The 20,629-nt window shown below is 41.6% G+C and overlaps 1 protein-coding gene across 2 annotated transcripts in view; it reads left to right on the forward strand.

Moving 5' to 3' along the window:
* Nucleotides 1-20,629, forward strand: part of HAO1 (hydroxyacid oxidase 1) — a 46,526-nt gene that overhangs the window by 13,207 nt on the left and 12,690 nt on the right. For both annotated transcript variants that reach the window (XM_006265327.4, XM_019500798.2), the window contains exons 2-4: nucleotides 1,644-1,795; nucleotides 14,571-14,826; nucleotides 19,193-19,368. In XM_006265327.4, the coding sequence (XP_006265389.2) occupies nucleotides 1,644-1,795; nucleotides 14,571-14,826; nucleotides 19,193-19,368 (584 nt within the window). The remainder of the gene's footprint in view (nucleotides 1-1,643; nucleotides 1,796-14,570; nucleotides 14,827-19,192; nucleotides 19,369-20,629) is intronic.

Genomic DNA, 20,629 nt, shown 5'->3' on the forward strand with positions numbered 1-20,629 from the left:
TTTGTGTCAATCTGGTGGAACAAGGGCCTTTTACGAAGACCCAGGAAAGTCTTGCTCTGGACTGATGTTGGTTGTCCTGTCCAAGTTGTTGGAATGAAAGGGGACACTGTGAGGGCTGGAACGCTCAGGCTGATTCTGGATCAAGTCAGTCTAGGACTACATTGTAACTTGCTTCCTGGTAGAAGTAATTTTTCTGGTGGCATAGATTTAATAGATTTCATGGACATTAGGGCTGGAAGGGACCTCATGAGATCATCGAGTTCAGCCTCCTGCCCAAGGGGCAGGAAGTCAGCTGGGGTCAAATCGCCCCAGCAAGATAAGCATCTAAACATTTCTTAAAGGTATCCAGAGTAGTAGGTGTTTGCACCATTTCTAGGGGGAGACTATTCCAGACTCTGGAGACTCGGATGGTAAAGAAGTTTTTCCTTATGTCCCGTCCAAAATGGTCTTCTAGCAGTTTGTGGCTGTTAGACCTTGTCTTCCCTTGGGGTGCCCTGGTGAATGGACATTCTCCCAGTTCCTGATGCACTTATAAGCTGCCACCCAAGTCACCCCTAAGTCTTTGCTTCTCCAGGCTGAACAGTACCATGCCTCTCAGCTTCTCCTCATAAAGCTTGTTCGCTTGACCTCTAATCATGTTTGTGGCTCTCTTCTGGTCTCTCTCAAGCTTCTCCACATACTTTCTAAAGTGTGGAGCCCAGAATTGGATGCAGTACTCCAGCTGCAGCCTCACCAAGGCCGAATAAAGTGGGAGGATGACTTCTTGGGTCTTGGCTCTTGCGTATAGAGCAAGAACAGTTAACTTCCCCCCACTGCACTGGCTCAGTTTGTCCCAGCTCTGAGTACCTATCCTTGTTCTATCCCTCTGCATCAGATGAAGATCAGCAGCCCAGTGTTGTGACCCATGATGCAGACAGCCCATTCCAGAGTGTAAAAGGTCAATTTATTTTTGTTTACTTGCTGGTGTGTGTGCATGAGACAGAAGATAACTAAGCCTTAAAGAAAGAAAACAGCAGAATGATGGGGAGGCGGGTGGAAAGGGGCAAAGTGGGTGTGGGCATTGACTATATTGTATAATTTTCTGCGGAGTGCATACCTCCAATGGCTCCTAGATACACAGGGGAAATCAGTGAGTGAATTCAAGCTTTGTAGCAATAACTTTTGCTGCTATCTGACATTGACAGACATTCATTTTTGCTCTGAGAACCTAAAACTCATTTGAAATGTAACTGTTTTGCAGCTGCTGTCTATATATTTTTAATAGAATCATAGAAAGCAGGACCATCCCCAACCAGACCATTCCAGCCAGGGCTTTGTCAGTTTATATTATATTGATATAATACTATATCAACTGATAATGTTCTAGTGTGCTTTGTCTCTTTCATTCTTTCTTGGTTTTCTCCCCCATTTTGCTCAGCTTTGTAAATTTTATCAGCTTCACTGGAGTTTCAGGCAATTCGTTAAAACTTTGTCCTTAGTTTTAACTTACCCTTGCCTCCCCTCTAGAGAACGGTCACTGCTTCCTTCTTCTCTCAAACTTTGACAATGGTTCTTCTGAGAAAAGGAAATCTGATCTCATTTCCTAATGAGCTGTAAACAATGTATATAACGTATCCTTCTCTTTTTCTCCCCACTTCTGTCAGGTTGAGGCTGTACCCCCGGATGCTCAGGGACGTGTCTGTAATGGACCTTTCAACCTGTGTCCTAGGGCAGAATGTCAGCATGCCCATATGTGTTGGAGCAACTGCTATGCAGTGCATGGCTCACCTTGATGGAGAAACAGCAACTGCCAGAGGTAAATTGCCCAACAGCTAAGGAACTCTGATAGAAGACCAAATCAATGAGCCTGTTGTACACAACCCCCCTGCTTAGCTTCTTGCTAGTAATTCTGCATTTCAGATGTTACTGTCAGAATAATTGGTGTTTTATTTTGTTTGTTTGTTTTCCTTCACTATAGAATGGTGATGAGAAATCCAATCTAGAAAGGGAAATGATTCACCAGCCAAGAGAGAAGGCAAAAAGTCATATCTGTTTTATTATCTCCTTTTCAAATCGATTATGCATAATTTACAAAGGGAAGCTGTGCGTGAACATATTGGAATGTCGCAGTTGGTTCCTGGGCAAAGGGGCCACGGCTTCCATACTTTGAGCTACATGGACTGTCCTATCCTCATATGGTGTCATCAGCTTGCTTCTTAATAGAATTACACCCACCTATACCAGCTGAAGATTTGACCCTTTTAGGGAATGACATTGACCCAACATGAAGTGGAATTCATTCTGCCTCATGAGAACTTCTGTTGGGCCAAAAAGTGATGCAACAGGAAACCCAACCTTTCCTTTTTTCCCCAAAACGAATGCTGTTTATGAAATGTCTACATACCATGTTAATTATGGATTGTTGGTACCATTAGAACTACTTTTGGCTCTATTTATTTTATTCTTTTGTGGTGAAGTAAGTTCTCAGTTTTCTATTCCTAAGTGAGAGTCATTGTCTGCTCTCAGTTCTATCAGTGTTTGGGGTGGGGGCGTTTCCCTTTACTCCTAGGATGTTCCAAATCTAACACCTTGACTTGGGATTGATGCCCTTCCTACAGCTACAGAGGGAGGGAGGGACCTTGCATTAAAGCTGTGGCATGAAGAAAGTCTTGATGAATTGTTTCAATGGCTAATTGCCTTCTCTTAAAAATTAGCATCTTGTTTTGTAGTATGCATCTTCAGTTTCCAGCCATAAGGTTCTAATATGGTTTCTTTTTTTCTTCTGATAGCTTTGAGTCTTCTTTATCAGAAAACTTTCTCTCATGCAAGCACTTAAGGACCACGAACAGTTCATTTCTTAACCATCTCTTTGGTAAATTAAATAGATAAAAATATCCAAAGATGCAGATTCTAAGAGCAGGTTAGACAAAAGTTTGTTTTCAGTGGTTTAAACAATGATGATCTAATCTTGAGCAGGTAGTTGGACTAGATTACTTTCTTTGGCACTGTCCAGCCCTATTCCTTTATGATTCTGTGATTTTTAGTACTGTTATTAAAGCATATTTTCTACCTCTCTAGGTGTTCTTGTTATCACTTACAGCTTAAACTGTGCAAATGTTTCATAGCAAATTCTTTACAGTTACTTGTTGTTCAAACATACCCTCAGTGTAATGGCATTCTTGGTCTATAATTTACTGTCAAGTTGTTTAAAGGGGAAATATTTAGTATCTAAAATTGTAGCTTCTTGGATTATACAAATTCTCTGATATTGTTTTTGTTTCTTGATTGGATGAGCATAACACTCAGTATTGGATGTCTGGTGTCCAACTGTGAATTCACTTGCCCCAAATATTCTACCACAGTTGCTTATAATTAATTGTTTTTGAGATTTTTTTAACGTTTAAGTCTTCTGGTAGTATGTTTGCAAAATGTGAATGCAGGTGACTGTATAAAAACAATTACTAAAACAATTCAATATAATGCAATAAAAATGCAAACAAAAATAATAGGCTTTTATGTTAGACTGTCTATACTGCCAATCCTAAGTCTGTTTTTGCATATGTTAAGTAATTCATCCTTTTACTTATAGAATTTAAAGGGGCTTTGATTAACTGGAAAAACTGCAATCTGTTCATGAACTTTAACCCTTTGTTTATATATCAAGCAATCAAGCAAAATAGGACTGTATTAAGTTAGGTGTTGTACAAAAAGGGTAACTGGCAATCTTTTCTCCAAAGAAATGACAAATTCTATTCTATTTATTAGGCATCTAAATGGATTTGGGCACCTAAGTGCAATTCAATTCTGTTCCACCTTGTCGAAATCCTGAAATCCATAAACACTTCTATCTTTGCAAGTGGGTGCATCTACACATACAATTAATTTGAAGCAATACACTCTGGTGCATTTCGTGCTGGAGTTTATTGCTTCCAGGTATCGTGTTTGAATGTGTGTCTGGGACCACAGCACATTGAGCCAGGTCAGAGCAGCTCTGGCTGGCAGGAGCCCTGGGGAGTCAGCCTGCCAGCCCAGGGCTGCTCTGACCTGGCTCAACGTGCTGCAGAGGGGCTGGCTGGAGCACAAGTGTGCTTCAGTGCAGGGCTAGCCAGTAGGCAGCCCCTCCACTAAAGCACCCTTATACCCTACACAGCCCTGTTAGGATCTACATGTGTGTTGCTGCACAGTAAATAACAGACTTTTCTGTGGAGCTAAGTAGGCCACACATGTAGACATGCCCACTATCATCTAACCCTTAAAACTGAGTCACAAAAAGGGAATATAACTGCACTTAGGTGCATGAGTCCACTTACATACCAGATGGGTGGAATAGAATCTGGCTCCTGGTGTGTATCTTAGAAAGGTGTCATTCAGGTGGATATATGTGTTGAACTTGAATAGGATCAGATTGTACATAAACATTTTCTAATGAAGACATAACAAATAGGTAATAGTGCAACTAATGGAGGATAAGCAAGGTAATCTAGGTGCCAACTTTGGTGTTGGGGGCAGGAGGGTGCAAACATAGTAGCTGCCACTGCTGCCAGCCTGATTGTGGCAATGACCTGGCCACTGCTGCTGCCCCATGTTCTTAGGGTGCAGAACTGCGAAGCTAAACCTCTGCAAATAGGGCTATGAAACATGGGACAGCAAGGTAAAATAGCACTGTATGGGAAATGGGCTATACATATCCCACATTAGAAGCAGAAGAAATGCACTTGAGTGCTTTTTGTTCATGTGAAACTTATAGTTCCACTCTGTTCTTCCATGGGGAAAAGGATTAAGATCTACTTGAAAACCTTGCTTACATGCTGAAACTGGTACTCAGAGGGCATATCAACTCCAGCACAGGATTCCAGCAGTTTAATCAAGGTCAGCTCTTCTATTAGGACTAGGTTTCACAATCTTTAGTGTTCATTTAGAAGCAGCCTGAAGGATAAACTCTGTAAAAGCAAGTTGCTTTGATGAAGAGACATACCTGTTTAAAGTATTATTTCCTAAAAGATTTATAAGCTAACAAGAGCTCATGGTGTATGGTTATACAGACATGTTCCACATGATGGAGCTCTAATACCTTTAACAGGAAGTAATGATTCAAGAGAAGGGGTTCCAGCAGTGTCAGTTGTATTAGTGATGTCTGGTTCCCTGGCAACATTTCTAGGTTATTTCTGGCCCTGGCTACAATGATAGAACATTGCTGAGGAAACTGTGAACCATAACGCTGTTAAATGCAAACATGGTAATGTAATGCAAGGGCTGAGATTTGCAAATGTGCAAAATTCAGGACATTCCCACAGTTAAGATTCCCACATAGATCATGACCTGGCTGCTTTTTAAAGCATAAATTTTAACTGCATTTACAGTACAGCCCTACAATATGCTAACTACAATTGCTGAGTTATGGTTATGGTAGATAATTTAATTTTGGAATGTCTTGGTTTTGTGTCCTTAAGATCTTAAATTTAACATGTGATTTTTGCATTTATTTTTTTTCAGATTTAACATCAAAAAAGGAAAAACAAGGGGAGTTGACATTTGTCAGAGTGTGTGGTCAAATATATATATATATATAAATATTATATAACTCTCCACATTCAGATAAAGATATGATTAGAATCTCAGCTGTAATATTGGGTTAATATTTATTACCAGATTTGAAACCTCTTGAAGTTGGAGTGGATATTTAGATCCAAGATCCTGTTTGGCTGAAATGCAGTGATAAGAACTGGAGCACCCTCTAATTTTGGGAATATAGGGTTCTGAACAATTTTTAACATTTAATTAATTTTTCTTATGATCCCTTTAAAAACCTATGTCATATTTTCACTGACGACAGGAATATACAGAAGAAATTCTTAGTTGGCGTAAATTCGCATTGCTTTAACTGAGCTACAGTTATTTATATTTGCAGAGGATCTGGCTCATTACCTGATGCCCTTTGTAAAATACTTCATGATGTGTAAGCTCAAATATTCTGGAAGATGCATAGGAAAAAAACCCATAATGTGTGCCTTTCCTATTGTGAGAACATTCAAAATGTGTTCTGTGACATTTCTTTCCAGAAAGAGAACAATCGTCAGGAGGAGCAGTCGCTTGAGGCTCTCTGCCAGAAGAAGGATTCTCTGTAGGGCCTTTGGTAAAACTGTTGTCTGCAGACCATGGGTGGCCTGGTTTTGAATCCCAGTGGAGGTAGTGGTCAGGTTGCATGCACAGAATCCAGCTTTGGAGGATAGCAGCTCTGCTAGTCAATAAGACCACTCTGTGTTATCTGGCCACCATTCAGCAGACACAACAATAGATCTCAGTGTTATGGAGATTGGACTTCAGAAGAGAGAATCTAAGCTGACACGGACTGTACCAACCTTGCAGGTGTTATGGCTATGAGAGAGAACAGTTTTTATCTACCTCTTTGTGTTTTAAAAACACATGTATTTATAACATTTAATTTGCCCACTGAATTCCCTTATGTGGCACATCATCCAGAGATGGAAGAAAAGAAAATGATTTAAACAAATGGCATTTCTACATTTTTCTTCCAGATTCTATGTCATTAAATGAAAAATTAATTCTGGGTAGATGGGCATCCATGCTGTTATAGTGCTTTTGGGAGAAAAGTGAATTTCTTCTTGCAACTTTATCCTACAGAGTGAACACCAACAGGTCATTAGTTTAGAGTGTAATTGTAAATACTGTATGCCTGCTGAATACTGCATAAGAATTATGAACCCAATTTTCAGTTGGTGGAAACTGATAAAGCATAATTGTGTATGGTGATTCATACCAGCTGTAGTTCTGGGAATCTGGAGTATCTGTCCTGGGGGAGCTTCTGGTATTTCAGTGTTGGATTCATTGATGTTAAAGACTGGTAGAAACATTGTGATTCTCTGGCCATCCTCCTACATAACACAGATGGTTGGACTTTGTTGTATTAATGCCTGATTCAGGTCTGATAGTCCTGGTTGAGCAAGGCCTTATTGCTTAGCAAAACCATCCAATCCTGCCCTAAAAAATTTCCCATGATAGAGAATCTAGTACAACATTTAATCAGTTGTTTCAGTAGGTTAATTTTCTTCCTGTTTAAAAAAAAATGTGTTCCTTATCTGTACTTTAAGTGCATCTTTAAGTGTGCCTAGCATAAGCATCCTGCCACTGGATTTTGTTATATCTTTTCTGGCTGGATTTGAAGAGCTTTGTCTTCACATGTTAAATAGAATAGGGTCAGGAACCAATTTCTGCAGGATCCTTGTTGAAACACACCTGCTTGATGATAAGTCCACATTTTACTTTGCAAATGATACAGTGCAGTTTGCAGTGCAGAAGATTGCATGTTTGCGTATTTGAGACCTAACAGTTAACCAAATTTTAATCCATTGCCTGTCATTAAGATTTATTGTGGGCTATATTGATAGATTAAAATTTTCTGTGGGCCATTGTTGCAATTTCTTAATCAGAATGTCATGGAAGTACTAAGTTAAATGCCTTACAGAAATTTAAATATATTCCATCAACACTATTACCTTTGTCAACAAAGCTCCATGTATCTTTGTAAACTCCATGCATCTCTTTCTGTTTTGTTGGGAAAAAGGGATGACTTGTTTTTTGACCATTTGGAGAGACAACAGTTTTTTGTGTGATGCTTCCTAAGTACTTCAAGCCTAGCATAATTGGCACATTCAGGGGCCTTTTTCCCCTTAAGTTAATGGTCTTTTGACCACGCCTTTGGCAAATCTCAGTGGAATCATTTAATTCATTCATCAAACAATGTAAATGCAGGCAAAAAAGGGCTAGTCTGAGTTAATCGCCTTTCCGGCTACAAACCGAAACTTGGTAAAGGCTGCCACAGGCAATGGACTTCATTCAGCACATTTATACAAGTGCTCTGGCATGACAGCCCTGATTTTTAGATCAACACGAAATATTTTGTACTTTGTCACTGCCTATTTTCCCCACTGAGTAACAACATCCTGTATAGATGACAACATGCATTTTGTCAACAAAATTATTTTAGGCGCAGCTGGAGCTGGCACAGGGTGTTTTGTTGAGTAAGTCATTGTCAGGGCCTTCCTGGCCAAATGCATTTCATCAAGAAAATAACTTTAGGCACGTCAAACAATTTATTTCTTAGGAAATGCAACCTAGAAAACCTGGTTACTTCCCTTCATAAATACCACCAAGTCAGAAGGAAACCAAATGAACACAAAATAGTACATTCCTCCCTTTGAAACCTAGAAATGATGTTTTCACAGGTGGGTTTGTATCAGATTTACTGGACTAGGACAGTCCTGGTGACCCTTTCTAAAGGGTCCTGTAAGACTGGAAATGATGGGAGATGCGGCAAGAAAGAGATAGCCAAGCTCATATAAATCACACAAGGAGACTAATTCCCTGAGAAAATATGCAAGCTAAACCTGAGGCCTTGCCATGCTCTTCTCCACAACTATGTTTAACCTGGAGGTCACATCCAGTGTACCCTTTCCATATCACTGAGTGAGAGTAGGTTCTAAACCATATCTTTCATGAATGATGTGTGCCCCTGGAGGCTGGGGGGGCACGGCGACCGCCCGTAGGCAGTGGCAACGGTGTCGCTGGTGAGCGGGGAGCTCCTGCAGCTGTCAACTCTGGCGGTGTTGGCAGTGAGTGGGGGGTGGTGGTGAGCAGTAGCTGCCCGCAGGCACTGCCAGCAGCATCGGTGGCGGCCAACTGCAGGGGGTGCACTGCCAATCTCAGGGGGTGCATATGCACCCGCGTGCACCCACTATGTGTCGCAATGATATCTTTTTTAGTAAGAAGAAATGTCTTCAGGGGGTGAAGAACAACTGTGCTGCCTCTTGGAGCACTGCCCAAAATTTCCAGGTGGTGTTGGGTACCTCATTTTTTGGCTGATCTAGGCTCCTCTTAACCTTCATTTGTCTCTTTATCCTATGTTTTTACTGCATTTACTCAAATTTAAGGTGACTCCCCAATAATTAGATTCTATACATGAAACATTTATACATTTTATTATAATTTTCCATGTATAGAATCTAATTATTGGAAGGTTGTCTTTAATTCCCCCCCCCCCCCCCCCCCCCCCCCACTGCTGCACATGGCTAGGCAGTTGAGGTGCAGGTGATGTGGGTAGGTCAAACACTTACCCCTGCTTGTGCCTGCCCCCCTGCCTGCCTTCCCCAACCCTATAGCCTTGGGCTCCCCTTCCCGCTCCCCTTCCCTCTCCACCTGTGCTCCCACTTCTGCCCTTCCCCCGCATCCTCTGCTTTCTCTCTCCCCCTCCCCATCAGCTTCTGTTCCTTGCTCTGCACTGGCAGGCTCCATCCCCATTCTTGCTACAGGGCCAGGCTATGTTCTGTGCCCCATGTTGCAGCATGGATGAAGCTTGCCAGTGTGGAACAAGGTAAGGGGGGTAGGGAGAGGGGCAGGTGGAGGAGCTGAGGCTGCATGGTGGGGAGAGATGAGGAGAAAAGCCTGCAGGGAGGAGATGGCATGGTGCAGAGGCTATGGAGGGAGGGGGGCTGCGGCTATGGCCCAAACCCCAGGTAGGGGCTAGAACCAGAGCCACAAAAGCCACATGCCCCCCACCTTCATACTTGATTCTAAGATGAGGGGCTTTCCTATCCATATTAAATGGGGGGTGGGGAGCGGACCTCATTTTAGAATCGAGTAAATATGGTATACTGAATTCAGGACTACATTATATTAAATCTTTTTTTTTTTCTTGTGGCAGTATCGCATGACCTCTTGCATTCATTTTGGATCTCAGCCAGCTGATGGACCCACTGAGTTAGGCACAAGCATATAGAATATGACGGACCCTTCCAGAAAGACCTTGCAGTCTGTGACCCTGATCTTGAAAAGATGTTTGCTCATGGAAAACTTGGTTTCCTTTTAGCAGCCCTGTTGACTCTTATGGGAGCCTTCATAGTGTATGAACAGGTGCCAGCCAGTGCGGGATCAAAGCCTAAGAGAGAAGATGAAATGCATACCAAGTCAATGAGGAGTGTGAGAGGGGAGATTAACACAAATAATCTAATGTTTACATTCTCCCACTGTTCCCTTGGTGTAACCAGAATGTCCCTAGCATGAATCCAATAGTACTTTGCATAATAAGGCAAATAAAAACTAATGCCTAGTATAAGCCAAGATTCAAGATATAGTGTCATTAAGATGTTTCAGTGAATACCTATTCTGAAGTGTTAGGCTTTTCTGGCCATTCAGATCATATTGGAATAGGATCTCATAGCCTATTCTCTAGTCCGATGGAGGTAATTCCTATGAACATTGATGGTAGCTGTGAGGACTTAAAAGAGAAAAATATACTGCTTTAAATATCTGTCAGTTCTTTTCACACTTCCTGCCATCAATAGATGAAAGGTCTGAAGTTCTTTTAGGGCAGCTAAAAGCATCACACATTTTGAAAATGTAAAAATTGTGGTGTTTAAAGTTTATAAAATGGTTGAAATATGTAAAAGTGCATTCACTTATACATCCATTCAGTTAAACCTGGAGCCTAAATCTGAACAGCTTTGTGTGTGCGTGTGCGTGTTGCATGTGCATGTGTGTGCTTCACGCTTGCCTTTGGGAATCCAAAACACATTCCTATAGTTTAGATTTTGGATCTCGGTCATAACCAGAAATGGTTAATTTTCCAGGTGTAGTACCCATGAGATATAAATGTTGCATGACCTGTGAGAATTCAGTACTGTGTAATCTGTTTTGGTATGGTGAGCCCTGATTTAACCTTGAACTCAATGTCTAACTTAAACCTAAATCTAGATCCATATGTAAGCATTTTCTTTGCAGTCCCTCTCCATATATACTACTGATTTTCTTTTTCCTTTTCTTTCTTTCCTTTCTTTAGAATCTAGTACAGGTTTCAGAAAATGCACAACATCCATTCTCATTACAAAATTGCAATTGTACTTGTATTTCTGGGCTTGTGCAGGTATAACAGAGAACAGTGAAACCACTGTGAAATGAAATATAGATATTTTCTGCCATGATCTGGTTTCAGGCTTCTGAGTTGTCAACACTTAAAGGACTTGATTTAGTGGGATTTTAAAAAAGGACCTAATTGAGTTGGACTCCCGAGTTCCATTGATTTAAATTGGACTTAAGTGTGCAACATTCACAGGCAGTTTTGGAAATCCTACTTTTATACAATTGAGATATATGAATGATCCCACTAATTTTAGCAGGATTTAATATGCATCAGTGCTTTGCTAGATCTGGATGCTTTCTATCTTGAAAAAGCTTATGATTTCTGAGAAACTCCCTCTTGGATTGGCTAGTTTGTGTGAAAGATTTTTCTTGGATTTGCCAATGGTGTGAACTCAACTAGGGCTTTTAAGTCAATCTAGATGAATTTTACCAAGTCATATCTTGATTTAGACCATACAAAAACAGCAGTGCTATACAGATATTTATTCCTCAAATACCGCATTCAGGGTGCATCCAAATGAGTGCAAACGTGTAGTTTGCGGCACTGCAGACCCGTCTCCGATGGCACAAACCACACACACTGGACATGCAGGCATTTGCCATACTGCTAATTTGCAGCATGGCAGGTTTGGGGTTTTTTTCAGGGGGGGAATCCAAGCAGAAAAAAGTGAGACAATGCACAGGGTGGCAGTGTGTGCCACCTGAAACTGAAGCCTGGCCAGCTAGAGCCACACATCAGCTGTCAGCCTGGCTCTATGCACACGGATTGCTGCTGCTGGAGCCCTGGGAGGAACACAGGACCCCAAACCGCTGGGACCAGTCCAGGTGCTGGGCTCAGTCTCCCCTACCCGACCTGGGGCAACTTGTTGTGCACCAGAGTATGCGTGTACATAGTTGTGCCGCTGCCATTTGTCCCCAGGGAAATGTCTGTGCCCACTCATTTGGACATGCCCAGGTAGTTCAACGGTAGGGACTACTAGTTGAAATAGTAAATTTCAAGCTCATATTTACAGAAAGTGAATTTAAAACATGAGAGTTCCTCCACACAACTAGACATTAAAAATAACCCAATCAAGTGACAAAAAATATGCCTTATTATATGTCAAGCTGACTTGATTTTTTAATACTTTTGAATAATTGAGTTGAGGATTATTTAGAAGATAATTTCAAGGAACAGATCCATCTAAGAAAATTGCTGTCTGCTTGCTGACAATTTGTGAACAAAAAGAGAAGCAACATTTACCAAACAAATGGTTTGTAATTCACCCTCTCTTGAGTAGGCAGGAAAGTGAAAAAAAATTGCATGTCACTTTTCTCATTAGGATCAGGTAAATGCAAGAGATGCATCTGTTATGATTCATTTTGCATAACTGTCATTTTTCTACTGAATGAATAGTATTTTTAAGCAAAAGAAAAATATAAGCAGAAAGGGCTAACCAGGTTCTGATACATTATAAATGCCTATGTGATGTCTACTTGCTTCCTGGAATCTATGGATTGGGTAATTTATGGCGCTCTCTGTCTCATTTTTGTGAAGCAGCGAAACTTGAAAGATAGAAGACCAAAGCACACTTGTTTCCACTGATTGAAAACTGCCTGGTGGTTGAGGGGAGGGTGTAACCAATTTGTTTGAATAAACTGTTCATAAGTTTCCACTTTGAGAGATTTGTAATCGTTATTTAATAAAACCTTGTCATAAAGACCACTTTTTAGGGTCTGGATGGTATAGAGATGAGGTTTTATACAGAAGTCCATTTACATGAAAAATATGCAGAATGTGGTAGACCAAGAAAAATAAGGCTCTATGTAATATTTTTGAATTTTACAGCATGTTTTCCTTTATTTTACATTAAGTGATAGATCACTCTGAAAAGAATAAGTGTTAGATTCATAAAATATAATGGCATGAGGTTAGCTGGTTTGTTAAGCTGCTTGGGTAGATTCTCCCTTGTGGATATAGCCAGCACAGAACCTTGCTTTTAGCCCTTCTGTCCCTATTTTGAGATTTTAAATGATGCCCAGTCCTTACCTACCCCACTGCACATGGCTGATTTCACCCAGGAGATTTTTAAGTGTAAGGGAGAAAGGCTCTGTCCTATGAAAAGGCAGTGAAATATAGCTCACAGGATACTTGGTGTATGTACAGCACCTATCACAGTGAAAGCCTGATTTCAATTAGAGCCTTTTGGCACTAGGGCAATAGTTCAACCAAAGACAAGATTTCTAGCTTTAGATTAATCTCTGGTTGATAAAATTTCACATTATAAATGTTCAGACTCAGGGCCTGACAGGCAGCAGTCCCTGCTTAGGCAATGGGCAAGGTGGGCAGGCGGGAGCACTGGTGCCCACCCTGGGAGCACAGGATGAAGTGCCGTGGCCACTTCCCAGTCAGTGTGATCAGCTGTGGACCTCCCCCCCTCCCCCCGGTTGGTGAGATTGGCCACGGGGGAACCCCACCCCCAGTCACTGACTGGTGGCTGGGGGGGCATGTGCCCCCCCTAACTAAGGTGGCACCAGTCACCCATGAGGGATGCTACGTATCCTTTTACAAGCAGGAAGCTGAGGCCCAAATTTTCATCAATGAAAACACCAGATATATTGAACAGCATTTCCTCAAGCAGTATTTAAACTTCATAATGTGGAGAGTGGCTAAGTAGTAAGACAGTGTTGTGGACCATGGTTTTCCTTCTACTTCCTACACCTCAGAACACCCTGTGGGAACAACAGGAACTGCTTACTTAGAAAAATATGAGTAGAAAAATACTTGTAGGTTATTTAATGACATTTAGCAGATGAAAACAAAGAGGAACCAAAACCTTTTGACTGACACTTCAGTAATACATGCTTCAAGTATCTCTGAGGGTCCAAAGGTCACAGTTTGAGAGACAGTCTCCTCAAACATAAACCTTTGACATATCTCCTTTAAAAGGGCTCTACATATTGTGCACAGGCCCCTGTTAATTATGGCTGCATGCGTGTGTATGTCCTTTTTGTTTGGCACTCATGCTTTGTTTCTGGCATTGGTGTCAGTCTTTCTGGCAGCTGGTAGCTGGATTCTGAGGCTTTGCAAATTGCCTTCTTTCCCTTCAAGGAAAAGTGAGCAATGGGAAGTCTGGGCATATCCTAAGTGTCTCTTCCTTAACTGAAACTATGTGGATCTGGACATGAAGAGAGAACATCACAAACATGTGCAGCCAATTCCTTCCTTGAGCCCCTGCACCAACATAGGTACACTCTATACTAAGAATTGCTTCCCAATACAAAGAATAAACCAGAGGGCGAGCTCTGTTCCCTGCCACAGCTTCTCTTGGAGTGTGTAACAGAAGTAACATTGTGCATTCCTTCAAAGACTGAAAGCTCACTTGTATGCCAAAAGAAGACTCTTTGTAACCAGGCCATCCATTTACTCCTGCCACATGGAAACCATGTCTACAAATGATACTTTAATGCACAGTAGACTAATCAACTGTGCAGTAAAGTGTCACTGGCTACACGTGCAGGTGCTTACTGGTCAGTAAATTAGTCTACTATGCAGTAAATATGTAAATACTGTGCAGTAAAGCCAAACAGCATTGATTGCACGTGTAAATGCATCCAGAGTGATTGAAAGGAGTCCAGCATAGTACAAATAGATACTAATCTAAACTTGTGTTTCTCAGCCTGCAGATCAATGGGGACAGGGATGATGCTGAGCTCCTGGGCCACCTCCTCCATTGAAGAAGTTGCAGAAGCAGCTCCTGATGGCCTTCGCTGGCTGCAGCTTTATATTTACAAAGACCGGGAGGTCACTAAAGCACTTGTGCAGCGAGCAGAGAAAGCAGGCTACAAAGGAATCTTTGTGACTGTGGACACGCCGCTCCTTGGCAAACGCTTTGATGATGTACGCAACAGGTTCCAGCTCCCCCCTTACCTCAGGTACTGACCAGGCTGCTGCTCCGGAAAGGGCGTATTCACCTTGGGCATGCTCCTCGCCTCCCTCTGCAATGTTGTTTGTTGTTGTTGGGCTGTTTCCTTCTGCTGAGAGGAGGACATTTTTCTCGATTACAAATGTCTCTTTTCCATTTACCATGCCAGGAGTTGAGCAAGCTCCCTCTGCAATGCTTCCCTTGCCCTTGCCAGCTATAGGAGCCTGCTTGAGAGCAACCCCCTTTCATGGGGCTGCTGGGCTTTCTTAGCTGAGTGTAGTGATAAAGAAGAAGACAGTGTGTACAGTAGCTGGGCTGAATGAAGCTGCCAGTATGAGAGAGAAGCTGAAGGGGTTTATTTGTTTGAGTACATTTGTGTAAGTAGTTTTTCTTTATGAAGGCATTCATCTGTGTGATGTATTTGTGTATCTCGGGACTCATTCTGTAGGTGGAGCCATCCATTGGCAACCATAACCCAGACTGTTTCATCTCTTGAGCACTAAGTAGACTTAAGCACCTAAGCGCTATTCTGTTTCATTTTATTTGTGAAATCCATGAATACATCTACTTTTGTATTTATTTGACCCTTAAGACTGAATCACAAAAGAGCAACGAGGAGGAGGACTTGCACACCTTTTGCACAAACAAGGACTTGAACAGAATAGAATAGAACTGCACGTAGGTGCCTAAGTCCACTTTCATCCCTAGTAGGTGGAATAGACTCTGTCCCCTCTAGGCTTTAGCACTGTGTGGTGTTTTGCACTGATTAAAGCTGTCACCTCCACTCTGCTTTGAGAGTGAATATGCAGAATCAAGTGACAGACACTGATTCCTCTTTCATACTCATTCAGATGCCATGTGATTCAAGGATGAGCCCGTTTAGGCAGGGGCATATCTCCCTGCACTTCTATAAAATAGAAGAGTGCTTTGCATCATAGAAGATAATTACCATTTATTAAGAATTCTGAGCAATATCTAACAGAGAGGCACTGCATTAATATACATGCATAAAGAGACTGAAGTGTCAGCTTCTTCATGAGTTACATGAAAATCACAGTGTAGCATAACTTCTCTTGCCATCAATCCAACAACTGCATTGATGTAAGTGTCTCATATTTTCCAGTCCTACTGGGACATACTTTCTGGTTAAACAGTCCTTTGAGGCCGTCTCTGCCTGGGTTATGCCCCATGTTTCCATTTCCCCTTATGAGAAATGGAGACATTATGGGAAAAGGGACACATCTGTCCCTCAGGAAGGTCACCAAGTGCCTCTCCGCCAAGCATAGTACCACATTTCCAACAGCTTTGTCTTGAGATTTCACTGAACATAACAGTCTACCTCTCTCTGCCCTTCTATATGCTCCTATTTCCATTCTCGCACCTCTTTTTAGAACCTTTATAGTCTATGACACACTACAGCTGCAGCCTCCTGAGTTACTCCAGCAATCATTTCAGGTCACCTTTATCCCAGGGCTCAAGTATCTAAATGCATGTTTCCAAGAATATTCTACATGTGTCTCTAACACTAACACTAATTTGACAAGGGGTCAGGACCTCAGCCGGTACAAATTGGCATAGGTCCATTAACTTCACTTGTTTGTAATTTAGAGTTGGTTAAATAAGCGTCCAGTAGCTTGATACTTAATCTGGCTTGTTCACCATCTTGTGTAATCAGGGATGATTTGGGTTGAAGAAACTGAGATTTATTCCAGGAGTTATCCTGGTTCACTGCGTAGACAAGGGGGCTCAGTCATGCGTGCTGTTTGGGCTGCTACCTCTTAAATATTAGGTGCTCATCATGAAACAGTGGTAACTCAATGTGTACCCTAACCAACCTTTTCTTACACCTCTGCCTGCTTGATTTATCATTTACTTCTTATGAAACACTTTGAACCTCCATGCACTTATAGCTGGTAGAACATTTCTGGGACTGTGAAATCTAATCAAAGGAGTACCTTGAGGAAAATCTGCTTTTAATGGAATGAACCATGTAAAATTCTAATACTGGAGTAATATGTAAATAGAATACTTGAGATTTTTTTATGAAATGGCATTCATGTTGTTTTTTCATTTCAGAGTCATAGGTGAAATTCTCCAGTGTGGTACTCTCTTAAGTTATGTGACAACTTTTTCTTGGCTTCAGACTTTCAACAAAGTTTTAAAGTAACAACAAGGTGCCATTGTGCACAGAAATTTATGTAAGGCAACATTCATTCAAGTTTTGATCTGCATTTCAGAGTCCAAGAAAAACAACAGTTATTTATATAATCTTATCCATGGGCCTGTTTTTTCCTATCCACCCTGCCTCCCCACAAACCAACAGCTGAGAAGCTGGATCTTGCCTACCAGGGGAGTGAGCATGCGGACAGCTCCTTCCTCATTTTCTCTGAATGCTATGACTAGAACAGCAGAGCAAAGGTCTAAACCTATGCCAAACTCAGCCGGTTCCTGATTTGGATGCAGAAGTAAAACCAGCCATTTTTTTTCACACAAAAGTTCCCCAGTCTTTTCACAAATGCAAAATGAAATGCCATGCTATCACAGAATAAGCAACACTTCGAAGAAGCAGAGCTGGCCAATGGCTAGATCTGTAACTTGGTGCACATGTGACCTGATTTCTAATCATGGTTCTGTTACTGACCTGCTATATGACTTTGGGCAAGCCATTTTGCCTATCCATCATATGTTTTCTTCTCTCACTTTCTCTATTAGCACTCTACAACCTTTAAGACAGGGACTGGTTCTTAGTTTGTATAGATACAACACCTTTCATGATATGGGCCAGCTGGGGAGTGTCAAGATGCTACCAGAATACATATAATATGTCTGCAATTTTTAATTTGTTTTATATTTTATAAAGAAACATGTCATTTAGTCATGTTAATTCTGTTGGTCAAATTTAATTTTCAAGGGTTTGTGAGCCCTTATAGACCCCTATGCAACGCATAGAACTTAACAAAACTCACAGGGTTCGTGTGCGCCTCCCATCCCTCTTCATTTTGCTCAGAAAATATCTGAACCTTCACTTATTTGAACTTTCCAATAATATTCACCTTCAGGCAGTGACCAAGGAGGAAAATTTCAGTCTGAAAGATAAACCATTCAGAAACACATGTACGAGTGAAAACAGGGCAGTTGGAGTAGAAATCCTAACTATTAGTTGCTGCTAAGGTTGATGAGTCTTTTGTGAATTTCTGTGAGGAGGTAAACCTCTGAACTGGCCTGTGGAAGTTGTATCAGAGTGAATTTTCTTTATATTCTTCTGGCTTCATGCTAACACCAGGCATGTTCATGGATGAATCAGGAGACAGCTACAGGCTGGATCCATGGGTGAAAGCCTGGCTGCATTAAAGTCAAAACGAGTTTTATTACTTATGTCAATGAGTTCAGGGTTCTCACACTGACATCAGTGGGCTCTGGATTATGAGTTAAAGGGTCAGATCTGGTGAAGGAGAAGAAGGATCTGTCTGTCTTTGATGCATACCTACCTTCATCCATGATAATGTCTGATTTCCTCACAGTCTGAAATGCATTTTTCCTTTATCCTCAGAAGGCAAGGAATGTTCTTGCTCCCTTTTTCATAGATGGAGAACTGAGGCACAGAGGGTTTTGTCTAAGACTATACAGGGAGTCTGTGGCAGAGCAGGCATTTGAACTGCAGTCCTAAGATAGGTCCATAACCACTGGAATATCTTTACTCTTTATGTCTTCAATTCCTGATTCTGATACTGATTCAGTCTTTGGACTTGGGCCAGATCTTAGTTCTCTTGCAGGTAAGGAAAGGGTTGTTACTGACTCCAAAGAGAATAGTTTGGATCCCTTTGTTTCAAGTTACAAGATGCATGACTGACCATGTGTTTTGTTTTTGAATACTGAATATTATTGTAAATCAAGGGAATCAAAAGTATGGCCCTGGGTGGATCTGGCCCATGAATCTCTGTTTTCTGGCCTGAAGAGTTGAGAATTCAGGGGTGGGATAAATAGGGGAATCTGGGGCATGAAGCCTCGCTACAGGCATATGTCAGGGGGTGAGAGGTGAATGATGGCTGCATTAACCCCTGTAGCTGCTACCGCTGCTTGCCCTACTGCTGTTAGCAGCTCACCATACTGCTGCCATATCTGGATCCAGCCTACAAGGAGCCCCACAGTCTGAAAGTGGCCCAGGAAGTTGGTGAGTTTGCTGTAGATATTAGGTTGTGCACCCTTGCTTTTTCTGTGTAATATAAAGCCCCAAATCTGCTGTAAGATCTGCACAGTTGCAAGGTGAGGGGGGCTACTGGCATGGAACTTGTGACAGGGCTGGTACTTTATGGAGGGCATTTTTAATGCTGCTCATTTTTCAGGTTAATTTTCCTTTCCCTTCTTTGCAACTTTAGAATGAAAAATTTTGAAACCAACGATTTGGCTTTTTCCTCTGAAAAAGGCTATGGAGAAAACAGTGGTCTGGCTGTGTATGTGGCACAGGCCATTGACCCATCCATCCAGTGGAAGGATGTTAAATGGCTGAGAGGACTGACTTCACTACCCATTGTCGCTAAAGGCATCCTCCGAGGTGAGATTCACAGAAGTGAAAGCTATGCTGTACCTTCTAATGAGAGTAGATGAGACTTCATTTATTCAAATCCATACCAATAATACCTTTGATGTTGCTTTATTTGTGCTGATTTCCCCCCACAAATAAATGGTGAGCATCTGTCCACATAAGTAAGTACAAGGACTATCCAGAGAGGGCATGATTTTGCTTTTCTGTTTTTCAAAATACTGTCCTAACCCAGTCTTAAGTGGGGAAGCTGATTTTTCTCTGATGGAATGGAAATATGGAGACACTGTACTCTAGTGACCTCCAAAATGGCTGCTACTTATCTCTGGCCCAGCAAACAGCAGGAGTAGAATCTAATTTTAACACTTTTACAGCTGCTAAGACATTGGCAGTAGTTTTTGGCTGGGCAGCCAAAACTTGCTACTAATTCCTTAGCATCTGTGAGAGGGTTAACACTGTACTTGTGCCTGACGAAGTCATTGAGCTGGTCGAGGACAAGTGAGTGGCTGCATGCAGTCAGCCATAATTCTGGAAAAATCTTTCTTTTTATCTTCTGCCTTCCAAAAATAAGGTGCATTTCTTACGTGGGGGTGTGTAGTACGTGAGAAAATACAGTAATTAATTGTCATTAGATTCAACGCTTCAGTGTGTTGCTGAATAGGGATGGCATACTGGAGTAAGGCTAAAGTCAGTCAAATGAAGAGAGTTTGTGAAGCAGAAGTCATCATTTCATAGGTGCTAAATGCCCTTCAATTGCAGTTGAGTTCAATGGGGGCTGAAGACTGTCTGTCATGTTGGATCTCACAAGCTCACGCACCCATCTCACAAGGTCCTCATTGTACTATGAGAGCATCTCTTGAGATTAGGAAGTGTACACAGAACCATACGTGTGTTCTCTCCTCCTCTGGGTCAGCAGGGATTGGTCTGTATGATGAAGACAGTTTTGCATTTTGCTTTGAAGGTGCCGACTGAGGTTTGCAGTCATCCTGGCTTGGATATACTAGTTGATTTTCAGGATTGGGCCCTAGGAGGGTGTGATCCTACAATATTATACCCTATGCACCCATCACACACAGCAGTGGGGAAAGAGAGATTTTTTAATTTTTTTTTTTATGGAGTGACACTTTTGGGTTAGGAAACATTTGCAGGGTGTAGCACTTAATGAATGTGATGTTTATCTCATTCACGCTGATGAAAAGTGGGAATATCTTCCCAGAAGCCAGGGTAAATCCATTAATGGCAGTGACACAACCATCATTTTGGTTAGCAAAGA

The sequence above is a fragment of the Alligator mississippiensis genome, chromosome 1, assembly GCF_030867095.1.
Source record: "Alligator mississippiensis isolate rAllMis1 chromosome 1, rAllMis1, whole genome shotgun sequence".
Taxonomy (NCBI): Eukaryota; Metazoa; Chordata; order Crocodylia; family Alligatoridae; genus Alligator; species Alligator mississippiensis.